General features: G+C 41.5%; 1 protein-coding gene across 5 annotated transcripts in view; it reads left to right on the forward strand.

The window, feature by feature from the left end:
• Nucleotides 1-17,440, forward strand: part of LIMS1 (LIM zinc finger domain containing 1) — a 67,125-nt gene that overhangs the window by 32,238 nt on the left and 17,447 nt on the right. For 2 of the 5 annotated variants that reach the window (XM_066545270.1, XM_066545269.1), the window contains exon 1: nucleotides 2,214-2,317. The exons of 1 other annotated variant lie outside the window; for it this stretch is intronic. In XM_066545270.1, the coding sequence (XP_066401367.1) occupies nucleotides 2,214-2,317 (104 nt within the window). Of the gene's footprint in view, nucleotides 1-2,213; nucleotides 2,318-15,469; nucleotides 15,698-17,440 lie in introns of those variants that run through there. 2 more of the 5 variants (XM_066545267.1, XM_066545268.1) reach the window with 2 other exon arrangements.

A 17,440-nucleotide genomic window follows, 5' to 3' on the forward strand; every position in this document is an offset into this window, starting at 1 on the left:
TGGATTTGATCTGTATAACAACTCATTTTTGTGTCTGGACTTGCTGTATTCCTTTAATTTGCATGCTCTGTCTTGATGCAGCTCTGGTTTCCAAGGACATTTGAGTAAAAGTTGTTGCCCAAGCCCAGCAGCTTCTCATGCAGATAAATAAAAGTTTAATGAAGTGATGTGTTTCAGATTAATGCAATGTGCAGCAAAGTAGGTGAAGAATTGTCCTTTTGTTTTTTATTGGCTTGTGTCATGTTTAATACAAAAGCACTCAGTATATGCTGAACAGAGGCTACTGTAGTGAATAAGAATCTGTGAACAAATTTATAGGTGAACGTTTAATTTCAGTAGTTTGCAAAGAGCTTTTTCACAGAAAAAAATGTACTCATCACTTTTTAAATTTTTTTATCTAAAATTGATCATTTGGACAAAAATAAGTCATATGCACACAGATATTTAAAGCAGAATATAAACTGTTGGTAATATATAAAAGCTGCTGTGCCATGAACATCTGTCATCTGCCATCCTGAACCTCCACTCATAACAGCATTAACTTTTCATTGGATTGCTGATTGACTGACTGCAGGGAATTGGCATTTAATTATGTTTAAGCTTATCCTACTGAGTACTGAGAAACAACTATAAATACTTCATTTGAAACTGGAATGCAGCATGTTTAGGCAAATATTGTGATCGTTCTTGCTTTTATTTTCTGAGGATGGGAGCTCAGATGTGTACAGCTCATTGATAGTTCAGTGTGCACAACCCACTAACATCATGTAAATCACTTTGAGTTTTTGCAACCATTATCTATTTGGCATGTTACATGATTCCTTTTCCAAAACAATTTTGTTATTTTTCCATTGTGAGATGTTTAATATTATGCACTGATGACATTCCAGACTGAAGCATATTGATAGTTTTATATAAAATTACCAAGTTTGTGTTCAGTCTGGTAATCTCAAAAAAATTGGTGTCATATGATATACCCAGTATTACCTATGTTACACTTTTTTCCTCTAGAGAAATTAAAAAATACTCTTACATATATTCTGCTACAAAATAAACACTTTAATAATGAACTCTATAATTCATACCAGATAGAACTTGTTTCCTGTTATAGTCAAAACAGTCCTTGCAAATTGTTAGGTTTCTTGGCTTTTATTAAATGCAAATTCATTTAAAAAACACGCCTTCCCAATTTACCATTTAGAATGTAAAATCTCTGAATTAAGTTTTTGTTTATATATGTCAAAGAAACAGTAAACATTTTTCAAGAAGTGGTAAGCTTTTTTGATGCCTCCTGAAATGGAGTGCTTTATTTACTACTAAAAATTTACTAAGTGAAACGAGACTCAGAGCTTGCAAAATAGCCTGCTAACAACCTTCCTGCCTTGCAGGAAACTTCAAGCACTTCCATTCCTGTTTTACAATTACACAGGACACTCCATCACTACCAAATGTGACAAACTGGTAGAGTGGTTTGTGTTTGATAGCTGAGAGTAGAAAGAAAATTACTTTGTGGTTTTCTTGTGATTTTCAAGGTAGAAAAAGAAAAGTGCACAGTGCTGTTGCATTTCCAAAAGAACATTTTAATATTAGTTACTGAAATTACTTTCCGGCACACTTTGCTGCATTAACCTCCCTGTCAGAGCTTGCCAAAGTGCTTGAGTAACTCTGAATTTTCACAGCTCTAATGACTTTCCTTTTGTTATAAATTAGAACAGGAAAGAGTAAACAGCTCATTGCAGTCCTGGAGATGTGTAGCCTTTTGCGGCTGGGAGAGCCGCCTGCTTTGCCCAGCACAGGGCAGGGTCGTGCTTGTCGGGTCGGTGAGGTTTGAGGAAAGCTGGAGAGAAGGGGGTGAGCTTGTCGCACACATCCCTTAGGTGTGATCGAGTGATAAAGGAAATGTGGTGCTCTTTGGGAGGGTGTGTACCTATGAGAAACAGGAAGCAGCTCGGCGGGTGCTGCCCTGCCTGCCTGCCTGCCTGCCTGCCTGCCTGCCTGCCTGCCTGCCTGCCTGCCTGCAGAGGTTGGTGGCTCCGGCGGGCGCAGGTGTGCCGGCCGACCGACACACCGCCCAGCCGCTGCTCTGCAGGCATCTTGGCAGGCGCGCTCCTCGGCACCCACAGCTGCGAGAGGCGGGGGAAAGAAACCCAACCCAAAGCCAAAACACCCCCCTCACCTTTCAAAAAAACCAACCCTCCTCCAGGTAGGGGAATATGACGGCCTTGCAGCTGAAAGAGTTGTCACATTCAGGTCTGTACAGGAGGAGACGGGATCGTCCTGACAGTGTCCTGCCCGGGTCACAGGAAGAGAGCCTGAGGTGAGTGCAAATGGATGGTACCGCCAGGGCACCGAGCTCTTCTCTGCTGCCCGCTCGCTTCGGTGGTTGTAACAAACAAAATGCAGCCACAGCTCTGGAAAGGCCCTGCAAAACACATACATTGAGAAGCAGCCCCGAGGCACGACAGAAAAACCCCTGAAGAGGGATAACAGATAACAGGAGCCATAGGGTGACCTTGCGCGCTTTGGCGATGGTGTGACAACCTGCCCTGACTTTGGGAAGGGCAGATGTTAGCCGTGTTTACTTTGGGATCCCCTCGGACGGCCAGCACTCACAAGTGAATAAACATTTTGGAGCCCGACAACTTTGCTCTGTCTGCTTTGAAGCTGGTTCTGGGTCACCCAGGTTCTGTGGGGTGCGCTGCCTCTTGGGTCTTGGCACAGTCCCTGTGCCAGGCTGGTGGTGTGGAGCTGGGGTGGCTGCTGGGCTCTGGGGTTCTTCATGGGGCGTTCTTTGTTGCAGAAAGGGCTTTAGACAAAAGAATGCAGCTGAGCCACTTAGCCTGACCTTACTCAGCAAGAGTGACCAAAACTTAGAAAGCCATCTGATGTCTGGGGTTATCTTCCTGCTGCTGTGAACCTTTTGAAAAAAATTAACAATGAATTGCAAAAAGCCTCTGTTTGGAGCAGAAAGATTAAAGATCTCTTTGTAACTTGAGTAAGTGCAGACACCCCGCAAAAAAAGGTAAAAATGCTAAGATGTTTTTCTAAGTGTGCTCAGCATGAAAGCACTCCATTCCCACTTTAAGCTCCTCAGCAAAGGAACCTTGTGTATCTGCTAACAAAAGCCTCAATGAGAGGAAGTACTTCCTATCTCCTAATGCCTGTCTCATTGTATTTTTAGATTATTTTTCCTTGGTAATGGTTGTGCATCAGGTTGGAGTACTGTGTAATGTGAAAGGTTGTTACTGTGTTTTTTTCAACTGCATTAGTGATTTCAGAGGAATGGTTATTCAGATCTGGAGGATTTACTCTTTTGTTACAGCTAAGGACCGTAATTGTGGCAAAATGTGTGATTGCAACTTACAGAGATAATTTGCCATGAGATGTCAGAAATATCATATCACTTCTAGGAATGTGTTAACTTGCAGGTTTGGTATATGTATTTGGTATCTTTTTATAGTATTAATTCTGAATTGATTTCTGAGATGGATTTCTAATAGTACTAACAGTATATATTCGTATGAATGCAGTTGGAAGAATAGCCAGACTTAGGAGAGTAAGAGGTAAGTGCAGAGATTCCTGACATTTTTACATTTAGCTTATTTTGTACAAAACTAGTAATGAGGAAAAATAGATCTATTTGGGGAAAAGAAAGCCTCTTTTTAAAGCATACACATAACAATGAGTACTAGCTCTGTATGGTTGTGTTGCTGTTATTACTGTGCATATCCAAGATGGGAATGAGACCATTTTGGGGCTGGATAGGGAGAATAGTGTGTTTACTGCACCAGTAGAAGTGTGGGTGTTTTAATCTCTCCAGCCTCTTCTGGTTAGAGATGAGAAATACATGAAACAGGGATTGGTCTTGAGAAATAAAATCCAAATTGGAGGAAATAGCGATTCAGGGGCTTGTGAATCAGCAGAGGGCAGAGTGTTGGAGGTGCAAGAAGATGAATAGAGCATGGTCAGGTGATGCTTTTGGAGCAGGGGGACAGCCCATATGTCTAACCAGAGCTTATCTTATGTTTGCTAATAGCTTAAGCTGGTCCTTATTCAAACTAAACCTTGCTCCTTCCTAACCCGTATTGTGATATTGCAGTGTGTTGCAAGGCAGGCTTATTTGTCATTTTTACTGCATTCCTCATGACAACAGGCTATGGCATTATAAATACAGAATTATGACATATCAACAGGGCAAAGAGCAATTGGAAACAAAGAGGAAAAGCTCATTAGTTTTCTAAAAATGGAAAGCTCTAGTTTTTTCCATATATTCTCCCAGTGCCACTTAGATGCCTGTCCTTAGCAAATACTTTCAGAGTATATAGAGTCCACAAGAAATACAAGAAGTTTCTTTTATGTCTGCTAAATATATCTTGCCATCCATGGCTTTTCAATGCCCTCCCATAGTATCTCTCTCCTGTTCTTTGTTCTAGTGCCTTTGTATTTTGTTTTACATACATATTAATCCAGATGTGTTAAATAATGTCAGCCCTCAAGCAACAGTTCGCTGAAACCTGCTTTCTCGGTTCAAGTAGTGTTTTTCTAATCCTGGGCCAAAATGTAGTCGAGATGCCAGTGTCCCCAGGTCACCCTTTGAGAACTTCTGTATTTAAAACCTTTAATTTCAGCCGCTGGGTCCAGCCATCACAGCAGGAGCCAGATGTGCTTGGTAGGACAGGAACCTGCAAACTGCAGCTGAGACATAGCCAAGTGTTGGCATTACAAAGCAGCTCAGCAGGGCTTGGTGCCAAAATTCTGCCTTTTTCTTTCCTGGGAATGTCAGTGTGATTTGTACTTAAAATGTGTGAGATTACTAATAATTAGGGAAACAATGTACTGTGAAACAATGGTGAAACAATGTACTGAAACTCCTAAATGTGCACCAGAAACATATGTTTGTCATATAATGTATCACATACATTTAATTTGTCCTGACAGCACAGCACATTGGTGGGGATGGGAAATTCAATTTGTCTTTCTGTCTCACCCATGTATCACTTAACAAACCTCATAAATTCTCTGGCAGCCTTTTAATCTGCTGCTAGAGATGTAACTTATACTTTACTGACTTTTTAGGGAGCTGCAGCCATTCTGTGCCATGTAAAAGATGGTCTGGATAGCACATCATTTTCTTGAACTTGCACAGTACAAGAATGTGCTTGGTTTAGACCTCCAGTGAGGTCAGGGTGCTGAATGCAGACCTCTCTTTGCCTGTTTGAGCAGACTCACCAGCTCATAAACCTAAATTATACAGGATGCTCCCCGGGTACAGAGTTCAAAATGCAGGAGGATGCCAGGCACCTTCATCTCTCTCTCCCGTGTGCAACAGATGCAGCCATCCTTGAACTAAATGCAACCTGAAAAATCTGCTTTTCAGAAGAGACTGTTCTGAAGACTTGTTCTTTTCCAGCTATATTGATTTAGTGGGAAAACAATGACATCTTCTGTAGGTCTTGACTTGCTTTGTCTTTAGAAACAGCACATAAAAAATTCTGACTGTATGCTGAGCTGTTCTTTCTTGCTTTTCTCAGCAAACAGGATGCAAAGGAAATTGTACACATATATTTATGAGTAATCATTAGGAGTCACTTAGCAATAGCAGTATGCTTGCTATTTTTGCTCTTTCCCTTTTCTCCCATGGGTTTTTGTAAAATAGAATTATTCCTCTAAAAGAATTGATACTGTTAATTCTCAAGACTCAGTACAAGGTAGTGGCAAAAGCAGAGGCAATTATCTTTGTGTTTTTTTTGGCAGTTACACTTAAAAAGTAATTTGATCACCTTTAGCTACTATCTGTAGCTCTCTTTTCCAAATTTATATGCATTCAAATGCCATTAAAAATGTAAACAGCTTTTAAAGAGGTTAGTCTTAAGTTTTTTTACCAAGTAGTAAATTTCAGCATTTACAATAAATAATCATTGATGAGCTTCCATCAATGACTGTCAGTCACTCGTAGCTCACTGCTCTGTTCAGTGCAGAAAGCACTGTAGGTATTTTCCATATGAATAGTTTTAATTTATTGTTGCATTCCTTTTGCTCTCTGCTGGTGAAGCTGATGGGTACATGCATGTGAGTAGGTGCAGACAATCTTCTGCTGGATCTGTTCAGGCTCCTGCCTGCCTCTGCACATTGACTCCAGGCTCGAAGGCATGTGGATGCGCCCCAAAATTTCAGGCACAAAGACTTCCTTGCAGATGAAACAGGAGGCATAAGCACACTGTTATGTCCCACTGAGTCTTTGGGGGATAGGCTCTGCACAGCAAGGCTTTTAGGTGAGTGTAAAAAGAAACAAATGAATAAAATTCCCCCCCATCGGCAACACAGTAGGGCTGTCTCCCTTTCTTTATGAGATGCAGCATTTGGAAATTGTGCAAGGTCACAAATCTCTTTAACCTGCCTTCAACAGCACATGTGTTCAAAGCAGCCAGACAAGGTGTACTGCTGTTTTCAGCCATACATCAGCTCTGAAGACCTGCTCTTCCTTGGAAGAAGGAGTGAAAAAGATGGTCAGGAACGGTCTGGGAAACCAGGAACCTGTTGAGCCTTCAGCTGCTTTAGGGTACTGAGAGCCAGTTAAGGTGAAAATAAAAGACCTGTCTGTACCTGGGAGCTTACTTAAATTTGATTTCTCCTGGTAATGTTTCTTTATAGCATCACCAATGTCAAAATTTATATAGCTGCTTTCTGTGAGAGTTGTTTAACTTGCTCACCCTGTCAGTGTCAACAGTAACTATTCTATAACTTGGTAAAAAAAGTGATTAATTTGTTAAAGCAGGAAAATCTTTAAAAGAAGTGCTAAGACAAAAAAAAAAAGTGCTTCTCCCTAATAACTCTGTGAGAATAGTGGAGAGCTGGATGCTACAAATACTCATTTTAATCAGTGCTTGGGAGCTCTGAACTTAGAAACACTTCAGCTTGTCTGCTAGCTGCTCTAATTGAAGAAGGGATTTGTCCATGTAAATGGAACACTGAATTGGTACCATTAATTAGAGTAACTTACAGCCAGCAAAAATATGCTTCATGGTTAGATTTAAATTTTGGGATACCTAGAATTTGCATTGTGCTTAGTTTGAGGTATCCACATGACTAGAGGCTTTCCTGTTGATTTGTGCTGTACTTTTCATTGCTCTAGGGGTTAAAATAACTCCTGAGGAACACACCCTTTTCTGCTTGCCTTCTCTCTCACCCCTTGTCTGTTACATTGCATAACAGCTAAGTGATTTTGTTTGACTTGCTCACCCGAACTATCACCTCTCATGACTCCAAATGACTGGAGATAGCTGCTTGTGTAATATCAACCTAAGCACTAATTGCTTTTCCTCTTAAATCTATGATTTTAGTAATGTAAGTTTAGTAATTTTAGTAACATGTAAGCTTCAATTAGGATTTTAATTATAGCAATTAGGATTTTCACTGCTCTTATTTACAGGATTAGCTGAGTAAAGGTAAATGGTACATTTCTTTTCTTTTGCTCTTGTTTTTGTGTGTCCTGATGATACCTAATCAGAGGTGTTCTCTAAAAAAAATGTTCTGTGATTGCTTATTGTTCTTCATTGCAATTAAGCTATCCTTTGAATGCAGTCTGTGACACTGAGGTGAGTTTACACACAGAAGAGAAAAACTAAATTATGCCAATGTTACCACTTAATAAAAAATTACTAACTCGCAGGTATTTGGGAGAAAAGTTTAAAAGGTTGTAAGTTTGGATGCCCTTTCTGTATATTTTTTATTTGGTTTTCCTGAGGTCTCTGAGCTGTTCTGGGAAACCTGAAGCTAGCTGATACAGTGTCCTCAAGAGGACCATGAGCCTTTTACATGATGCTCTCCAGGCATGGGAACAGCCCGCCAAGTATTCTGCCTCTGAGGATGGCCAAAGGCTGATGCCTGTGGCGGGAGGTAGAAGGAAAGAGTGAGCCTTTTATGGGATTGCTCGTGGTAGTAACCCCAGCTTGTCACCTGCTGTGGCTCAGGGGCTTCTTACAGAGTTTGTGGCACTCAGTGTTTTTTCCTTCAATTAACCCCTCTGGTCTTGCCTTGCACCCAGCGTTCTCAGGCATTTATTAAGTCACTCAACGCTCTGATTGTCATGTGTATTATCTGATGGTGTAGTACATACAGTTTTGTGTTATTTTTTTTCCTTGCTTGATTTGTCATAGCAGCTTTAGGTTACCATTGTCCAGCTTTGTAGAAATTCTCATTTTAGGTAGTTGCTGGTAGAATTCTGAAATGATGTTTTTATATATAATACTCTGTGGGCAGTGTTTTTTGATGATTTCTCAATTTTGCCAGCAGATTCTAAGTCATCCTGTGATGTGTCTTTATAGATGAACCTTTCTGAGCTTTTTCTCCAGGAAAAGAAATTTGGGTTCTGCCTTTTGTGACATATTTTCTTGTAGCTCTTCTGCTGTTTCTGGCTGCCTATTTTGGCATATTATCCTGGCATAATAGAGCTAGGAAAAAAATTAATTAAAAACTTTTTACTATTAGCCTCAAAGGAAGTAACATACTGGCAGACACAGATAGCAATACCTGGCAGCATTTCTCAGCTTGTGCCTTTTTAAATTAAAGATTCAAAATACTCAAGCTGTTCCAGCAAGGAATGAGTGGACAAAGGTAGAGCAGAGGTGGAATGATGTTTGTCTTTTCTAGCATGTGAAATCCATGCATGCCACACTCTTCATTGACCATAAAGTTCTTGATCCCAAGGTGAGTCTACCTTTTGAACTCTGTTTCTATGCAGCTATTGGACTACCACTCAGTCATGCCTCAAAACTGCCCTGGCTGGTCCCCTTGTTCCAGTATGGGAAGTTTGCATTGAAAGCTATTTGTCCTGCACAATATTTGGCTTTTCAGTTTTGTACATTTCTTCTCACTGACTTAAGAAACTGAAGTGAAACATACCCTATATTTCTGATACATTGCAAAGTTGGTCCTCATATATATACTTTTTAAAGGACATTGTAGAAGTGCATCTTCAGAATAGGAAAACTCCACCAGCTGCCAAGTTGCAGGTTATGAATTTTGCCTGAACTGTACAAGTAATTGCGTAGTTTTAAACTCAAATGTTTTCTAAAGCTACTCCTCAGATTACACCAGGGTATGTAGCAAAGCAGAAGGAGGCTTGGCAGGGCTTGAGCCCCTCTGATTGCAAGCTCAAACTCTTGTCATCTTCCCTCTTTCCTTTACTTCTCTTCTGTCAAGCAAAAAAAACTGCTGTTCCTTTGGATGATGCCAGCAGTATATTCTTGTGAGGGGTAACTTCTGCATCTTCTTCCCTCATAAGTGATATAATAGATACTGTAACTGTCCACTGCTGCTTTGCTCATTGAGGATTAGTCAGGTGTTGGGATAGAAACCATTACTTTAAAAAAACCTGGCAAAAAGGTTTAAAAAAAACCTTGCCAAACTTTCTGCTAGAAAAATGCATAGAAGTCTTCCTTTGCACAAACTGCTACTGAAATTCACTCATGTTTACTTGACAAGTGTGCTACCAGCATTGAATAGCTAATAAATGTAAAGTACAAGATGAAGACCTTTAGTTTGCATTACCCTAAATGTTAAGACTGTTGTAATAAAGTCCAAATGCTATTTTGTGTTAGTGTTATTTGTTGACACATTACTCATTCTTGGGTGTTAGGAACATAAACTGCTTCTGGTTGTTCTCTTGGCAGTTGAATATTAGGGCTATTATTATTTCATGCTGTGGTATTAACGGCAGATGGCTTAGCTGTCTGCCATCCTTTGCAGGTTTTAAAGCCTGGTGATGCTGTAGTGAATGTAGGAAGAGAAAAATGTGAAACTGAAACCTGGAGTGACTAATAATTACAAATTGGTATGTGTGTGAGAGAAGAGCAACAGCTGAGGTGTTTTCTGTAACACGTTGTACTTCTGCTCAAAATTAATTAATTCAGGCAATGAAAAACTTTGCACTTCATCATATAGAAACTGAAACTAATGAAGGTGAGAAGAGATTATGTTGCTGAAAGTGTAGATTAATAGTAATAAAGTAATGATAAAAGATGTGTGTGATGTGCAGGTTACTAAAGCTGAAGGTCAGTCCTCAGCACGGTGTCTCCAGTGGAGATGTGACTATAATAAGGATTGTGCTGTGGGTGGGAAGCCTGGTTTTGCAGTTCTCTCTGCCCTACAAGGAGCTGCAGGGATGTACTAGAAGTCTCTCCTGATTGCTGGGGTGTTACATTGAGTCACAGTATTAATTATAGCTCCTGGATGAACTGCTCAGGTCATGGTATTCAGCTTGTCAAAACATTGGTTCCACATAGTGCAGGCAGATGACTCAGGCAGAATCAAAGGCTGGCATTTGCCATTACACTGAGGGTTCAGTGGAGGATTTTTGGTGGATGTCAGCGACAGATGACATGAACTGAATATTGGTGCTAGGAAACCAATATTACCCTAAAGAGAAATATGTTACTGCATCATTTTACAATCTTAAGGTTATCAAGTCCAACCAATAACCCATCACTGCCAAGCCCACCTCTAAGCTATGTCCCCCAAGTGCCACATCTACATGTCTTTTAAATAGTTTCAGTGATGTTGACTCTACTCCACTTCTCTAGGCAGCTTGTTCCAAATGCTTGACACCCCTTTGCATGAAAAAAAAAATGAATTTAGTGTCCAGTCTAAACCTCCCTTGATGTAACTTGAGGTTGTTTCTTCTTGTCCTGTCAATTTTTTGGAGCTTGGTGGACTTGAGCTTCTCTTTTCAGGCTTGAAAAGATGGTTCTTTTCACAGCATGTGTCTCAGGGACATTTGATGTGCAGCCACTAGTATTGAGTGGCTGACCTTTTTTATTATTCTTAAATTGGAAATGAGGATGTAAGCGTTATATGAAATGCATCAGTGCAAATGCATCCTCAAATTCTATAGATTTTGAGGAAATTGGATACAGAATTTGGATACCATAATGAAGGAGGCATGCAGTTGACTACACAGGGTGCAAAATTCAAGAATAACCAATAATATGCTGTGTCTCATGCAACACAAAATTATTGGAATTCATGAGCTTCTCATATATGATACTGTTTGTTTTGTTTTCCCTGTCTGCACAGGATTGAAAGAAACAGTAGTGGGGGAGGAAGAGATGAGATCTGTACACAGAAGTCATTACTTGGTTTACACAGAGCATGGCTTCATTTGGTAATAGACATAATCAGCAGGAAGAAAACGCAATACTTTGCTGAAATATTACTTATAACAGGGAAATGCTGTAGTTGCATATTGCTCTCCCTTTCTACAAATTCTGTCAGAGGCTGATATTTCACTGTGCCTGAATGACTGATAAACATTGTGTGGGAAGCTGCTACTTACCTGTCTGTTCCAGTTATATTTACTTCCTTATGGAGAGATGGAATGTGAACCTTCTCTGTTTGTGGAGACCAAAGCATTTTTTTGGACATGTTTATACTAGAATAAATTTATACTGGAGGATATGAAACAACTAGAATTGCCTTTTTGTTTGCCCTGTTTGAACTCCCACCACATAAGCTTAATTACGCATTTTGAGGTGAAGACTAAAGAATGAAACTTTCAGGAACTTTCAGAATTCACCCGATTTTTACTGCAGTGGTTTCACAATGGTTTTCCATGTTATTAATAGAAAAAGTAGTTAGAGCAGTGCTGAGCACATGTGAAAATCCTACCTGTAAAATGTGCATTTGAATGATATAAAAGATTCATACTTTTTTCAAAATGCCTTAGGAGACCAGTTTAACACGGAAAGTATTTTATTGCTTAAGAGATAAACAATTGCAGCAACCAGATCCCAAGAGTGTTTTTAATTTCAATAAAAAACCCCCACAAAATGTCAACTAGTGCTTTAAAATGTTGGTGCAGAAATCAGAGCAGGGCACTGCAAGCCCACGCGTCTTTTGCAGCCAAACTTCTGTTCTAGGTGATTTGTTTTTTGCGTGTGAGAGTCGCCGCATAGCATCTGTTAATGCATCATTGAAATGAAGCCACTGGTACCTGCGGGGGAGGTGGTGGGACGCACTGTGCTTACTCATCCCCGCCTGTCCCCGTGTCCCGGCAGCGCCGGCGTGCAGCGATATGTCACGGTGGCACCAAGAGCTGGCCAGGCAGCAGCTGCCTTTGCCAAGCACCTTCTTTGGAGCCGTGACTGCTCCGCACACGGCTATTTGTGGCCGTGTGGAATGCTCAGCGGGCTTGGCTGGCCACCGAGCCGTCTCTGTAAGAGTCCCTGTCTGCCCCGGGCAGCATGGGCAGCCAGGTTGGGAAGCTGTGCAGAGAGAGAGCAGCGTGGAGTGAGGCGGCAGTCATCCTTCAGCAGGGATCAGGCAGCGTGCCTGGTTTTGCTATTGTTTACCAAAGCCCTTCTGGTAACCGCAGTGGAACACTTCTCCCTCCCTCTTCTACCGTTTCCTTCAGCACCTTCCCTACCACCAGTTTTGGCTTCTGATAGGATCCTCAGTGTGCCCAGAGGAGACTGTCTATTTCTTTCATACCTACCTTTTCTAGTTAAACACTCAACTTCTTTTCTCCCTAGCACTGCATTACAACAGGCTGCTTGCTATGCTTTGTCCCACATCCCAAGGAATGCCCTTGGGAAGCTGCTGCAAAACAACCCCTTACATACTTCTCACTCCCCATGGGCAGGTTCACCTCAGAGTAACCTAGAATTCCCTAATGAAAATGCAGTGTATTTTTAACAATGTATTTCAGATCTTGGCAGCATGCCTCCTACAAAATGTCAGAAAAGAGAAGGATGGCCAGCTGCTCTGGATTTGTGGATTACCAGGACCTCCACAGTAGAAGCTGTGTTTTGCTTCAGTAGCATAAAGGACCGTTCTAAACTCCTGTCAAGCTCCTTCTTGTTTAATGGAAAAAATCGGGAGTCATTCCTCCAGCAGCAATGGTAGTATGACTGGAGAACCAGGCAGCTTCTACTTATTGCACATATGGAATCCTATTACTTTGAAGGAAGATAGGAAGATAATATCAGGCTTTTTGGATGGACATCTTACTGCACTAACTTGCTGTACTACTTGTTTTGCTACAGCCATGCAGAAGAGTGCACAATAGCAAGCTGAAGAAGCAATCAAATGTTTTCTTGTTGACCAAAGAGGATATGAGGCAGCAGAAGTGGCTTCCAACCACATTGGTCACCTGTGGATTTCAGGTTACTGCAAAATTGTGGTAGTCCACCAGGAGAAAGTCTCTACAGGGCACTTTTGATTTGCAGCAGCATCTTCCCAGGAGAATTGTCTGTGATCTGGGACAAAATATAGGAAAAGAGTCGGGAAATTGTTGAGAAGATAGTGATAAGAGGAAGAGATAGGCTGACTTGCTGTTTATTATCTTAGTGGCTTCATGCACCTTTACTAATCCTGGATAAATCAGCATTTTCAGTCCACTGCAGTCAGTCTCACTGAAGTTTTTTATATCCACAGAAGCTCAGCACTGACCTGTGCCAAAAGTGTTGGGAAGCAAGAGGAAGAAGAAGAACTGGCATCACTATACCTGCATGTCTGTTGGCAGACACTGCACATTTTCATCACTCATGTTTCAGAGAATGCAGAAACCTTTTATTCCAGGAGTGCAGTGGTGCTCTGGCAAAATCTTTGTGGCCTTAGGCTACAACCTGGTAATTGCTTCATCTGCAGCTTGCCCCATGACAGATAAAAATAGGGCTTGAGCTGCAGCCAGGCTGTGTCAGTGGTGAGGGTGCAGCCTCCTTAGCCTGTTAGAGCTTGACTCCTGGTAGCTCTGGCATAGGGTGAATAATCACACCTACAGACAGGCAAATAAGGAGGGTCATGCTGCCTGAGTTCCACCTACGCAGGGAAATAGCTTGCCTAGGGGGTTGCTCCTTATTGAGGGGAAGTGAAGGAAAGACACTGACCCAACCCATTCTACAAATTTGTCAGCAGAAGCAGCAGCATAGGACTGTGTTGGCTGAGCTGCAGGAAGGTGGCTGCTGGCAAGCTCAGGCCTGCGTGGAGAGTGGCGTGTGGCTGCTGTATGCTTGCTGAACAAGCTGTCCTAGCTGGTGGTGAGAGATATGGCCAAAAACCATCAGCAGCCAGACCCTTTGTGGTAGGTCCTAGGGAAGGTGCAGGTATATTAAGAAATTGTAGCCTTGACTGGACATTCTGTCATATCCTGTGACTGTACAAGAGGAAATGGCCTCAAGTTGTGCCAGGGGAGGTTTAGATTTGAAATCAGGACAAATTTCTTCACGGAAATGTTGTCAAACACTGGAACAGACTGCCCAAGGAAGTGTTAGCATCAACGTCCCTGAAGGTATTTAAAAAATATGTAGATGTGGCACTTGGGGACATGATTTATGGTGAACGTGGCAATATTAGATTAATGGTTGTACTCTGTGGTCTTGAGGTCTTTTTCAATCTAAATGATTCTGTTATTCTCTGATCTTAGTTCTAGTTTCTCTATTTGTTCCTGTTACTCATCTCCTTCGTGTCATCCTCTGCTTCCTCATGCCCCCTCACTGACTAGCAGATTTTTCAGCTACCAGTGTGCTGTGTGTCACGAGCACAAAGTGCATGCAGTTCTGCAGTTCAACTGATTGCTAACAAGGCTGAGACAGTTCAACACAAAAGTTAGTTACTCCAGAGGGCTTCCCAAAAGCCTTCCTTTTCTGCAGTTAAGAAGTGCTGGAAGCTGAGTATCCCACAAGCACTGTGCTTCAAAGAGGGAGAGCTTGAAGGAGTCTGAATTATTAGCTGCAAATCTTGCTTCAGTTAGTGTTCTTACATTGGATAGTTGTTCTAAATGCAGCACATCACTGGAAATAAAGGTTTGGTTTTCCTCCATATAGTGTCCATTATGGCATGCCTGTCAGTTTCGTTAATGGCCTGAGAAACAAAACAGAAATTAAACCTGTACCTACCCCTTGTCTGAAGTACTGACAAGAGGAAAGACAATAAATAGATAAATTCAACACGTATGACTTAGAAGACACAAGTGGAGCATTAAAGGCCATTTTTACAATGTAATTAACACACTATGGGCATTAAAGCAATATTTACCTGGAGACAGGAGTCTTCTGTTCCTGCTTTCCACTGTTGGTTTTCCCATGGTAAAATATTGTTGGACTCTGCCTCCATGCCCCCTCAGCAGAAAGAAGCTGCAGCCAAGTTTGGTGGTGAATTTATTTGCTCACATGGGTTACTCACACCACAGCTCTCCTGGGCAGCTTCTGTCAGGAGCCAGCAGCAAAGACCCTTTCCAGCATCCGAGTTTACATGAGGGCTTGGCAGGGGAGTGTTCTCCTCTGTGCACAGCCAGCCTCAGTAAATCTCAGCGTGACAGGCTTGCAGCCCTGCCACTGAACTTTTAACTTGAAGCTCTAGCAGGGTGCTGAGTAGCTCCAGCTACATGACACGAGCTGTGAAAGTAAATCACTTCGCTGGGAACAAGGGGAAGTCCAGCATATTGTTTTGCAGACTTTGCCTACAGCTTCTTTGCAGTGTAAGGATAGAATATATACACCTGGGAAAGCAGTCAGAGCGAGATGGACTTCCAGCGCAGAGCTCAGCCCTTCCCCATCCCAGAGGATGAAGAGGTTGCCTACAAGGTCGCTCCCAATGCTCACAACTCCGCAGGAAATGAAGGCGAGAAACCGGTGTCAAAACTGCAACGTAGGCACAGTGAAATAAAACTCTACAAAGAGTTTTGTGACTTTTATGCAAAATTGTAAGTTTGTTCTGTTCAGCTTTGGGGTGTAACTGCAGTGACATTACTGTTCAGCTTTGGGGTGTAACTGCAGTGACATTACTGGTTTATTGTACATAATGTATTTTATTATCTGGGGCTCAGGCTGTGCAAGCTGTTCTCTCATCCAGCCTTTGCCACTGTTCTGCTTGAAACATTGCCAGTTGTAACTGTCAACTAAAATTTGAATTGTTACTTTAAATTTCATCATTAATTGCATCAGAAACTTTTACCAGCAGTAAAAATGGTGTTGGAATTTTTAAAGTTGTCCCTCTGCCTTCAGGTTGTTTGCCATTTATTCTGGGCAAATGGATAAACTGCTTCATTAATGCAGGAGTATTACATACTTCCCTAGTTTTACATAGTTTCAAAGTGAAGCACTTTTTCCTGAAGAGGTAAACTGTTTTTATTTGGTCTTGAACTTTGTATCATGTTTTTTCTTGGATTATACTTTACGTACAGCAGTGCTTAGCATCCTTAATGCTAGAGCACTGATGAAGTGATGATGAAAGATCCCAGTTTCTCTTGTGATTATTCTTCATTTAGATTGATAAGGAGGATGGGGAAGTGGACTGAGGTTTTGCCCCACAGAAAGCATACACAGTCCATGAAGACCATTGGCGAGCTTTATAGTTGATCACAGTTTATATGTATAGTCACTGCAGTTTGTCCATAGGTCTGTCTGTTATGTATAGGTTAGACCATCCTGCATCTGATCTTCATATGAAATTTGCCCACTCATTTCCCTGTGAGGGCAGTGGATATTTGGATTGCAGTTGCCATTTTCCTCATCTGCAAAGATCAAAAGGGAGAGAAAAAAATGTGCCAGCTAATAATAACATGTCAGATGTGACCTTGTGTAGGGCTCTTCTGTGAGACAGAGTAAGAAATAGATAAAACACATTCCATTTTGAACCACGTGCTAGGTGTTTGCTTGCTCCCTTGGATGGTGTGCAAGGAATGAATTCAATTCCTATTGAATGTAGTGGGAGCCCAGAGGTCTTATCTCCTTGAAGGGATAAGAAGGAAGGCTTGGCATCTTGCAGAGGACTGTGGGCTTTGCACTTACAGGCACAGCATGATAGCTGTATCAAAATGTGTGTATGCATGCACATGTGTTTCAAATAATGTCACTTGTCTAATAACCTTCCAGATAAATTTTGAGCCATTGGTTTTGTCAGCTGACATCACATTGTAATGAAACCAGACCATTGCCCTATATTTGCTCTCTGCTATCATGTTATACTAGGGCAGTGGGATGATCCTGAAAGGCAGAGCTTTGAGAGTCTACATATGAGTTATGAAATGTTTGCAAAGGAAAAATCAAAAGAGCCTTTTTCTGACTTTAATTAACTGAAGCACAGCTGTAATGTCTTCTGCAGATGTGGACAGCTATCACTCTGCTATTTTTTTGGTCCTGTGCCTTTGAGAAGCAGCCAAGGTTGCTACTTCAATATTTCTTTGCATCCCTGCATGGGTTTGCCAGCTTGTGTTGGCCTGTGTGTTGGTCACGGTGGGGCAGCCAGAGCTGGGAATCCACCCTCCCCCTTGGCCCTGGAGTGGATTGGCAATGATGATCTGAACTCCCTGAGATAAACTTTAATAAACCAATCAAAAATCCCATGACTTCAAACTAAATTTGTAAAATTACTTCAAGCTATGCAGAGCTCATATAAAGGATAATTATTTAACTACTCTGTTTTTCATTAATATCTGCCACACCAA

Source organism: Molothrus aeneus, chromosome 2 (genome assembly GCF_037042795.1).
Source record: "Molothrus aeneus isolate 106 chromosome 2, BPBGC_Maene_1.0, whole genome shotgun sequence".
NCBI lineage: Eukaryota > Metazoa > Chordata > Aves > Passeriformes > Icteridae > Molothrus > Molothrus aeneus.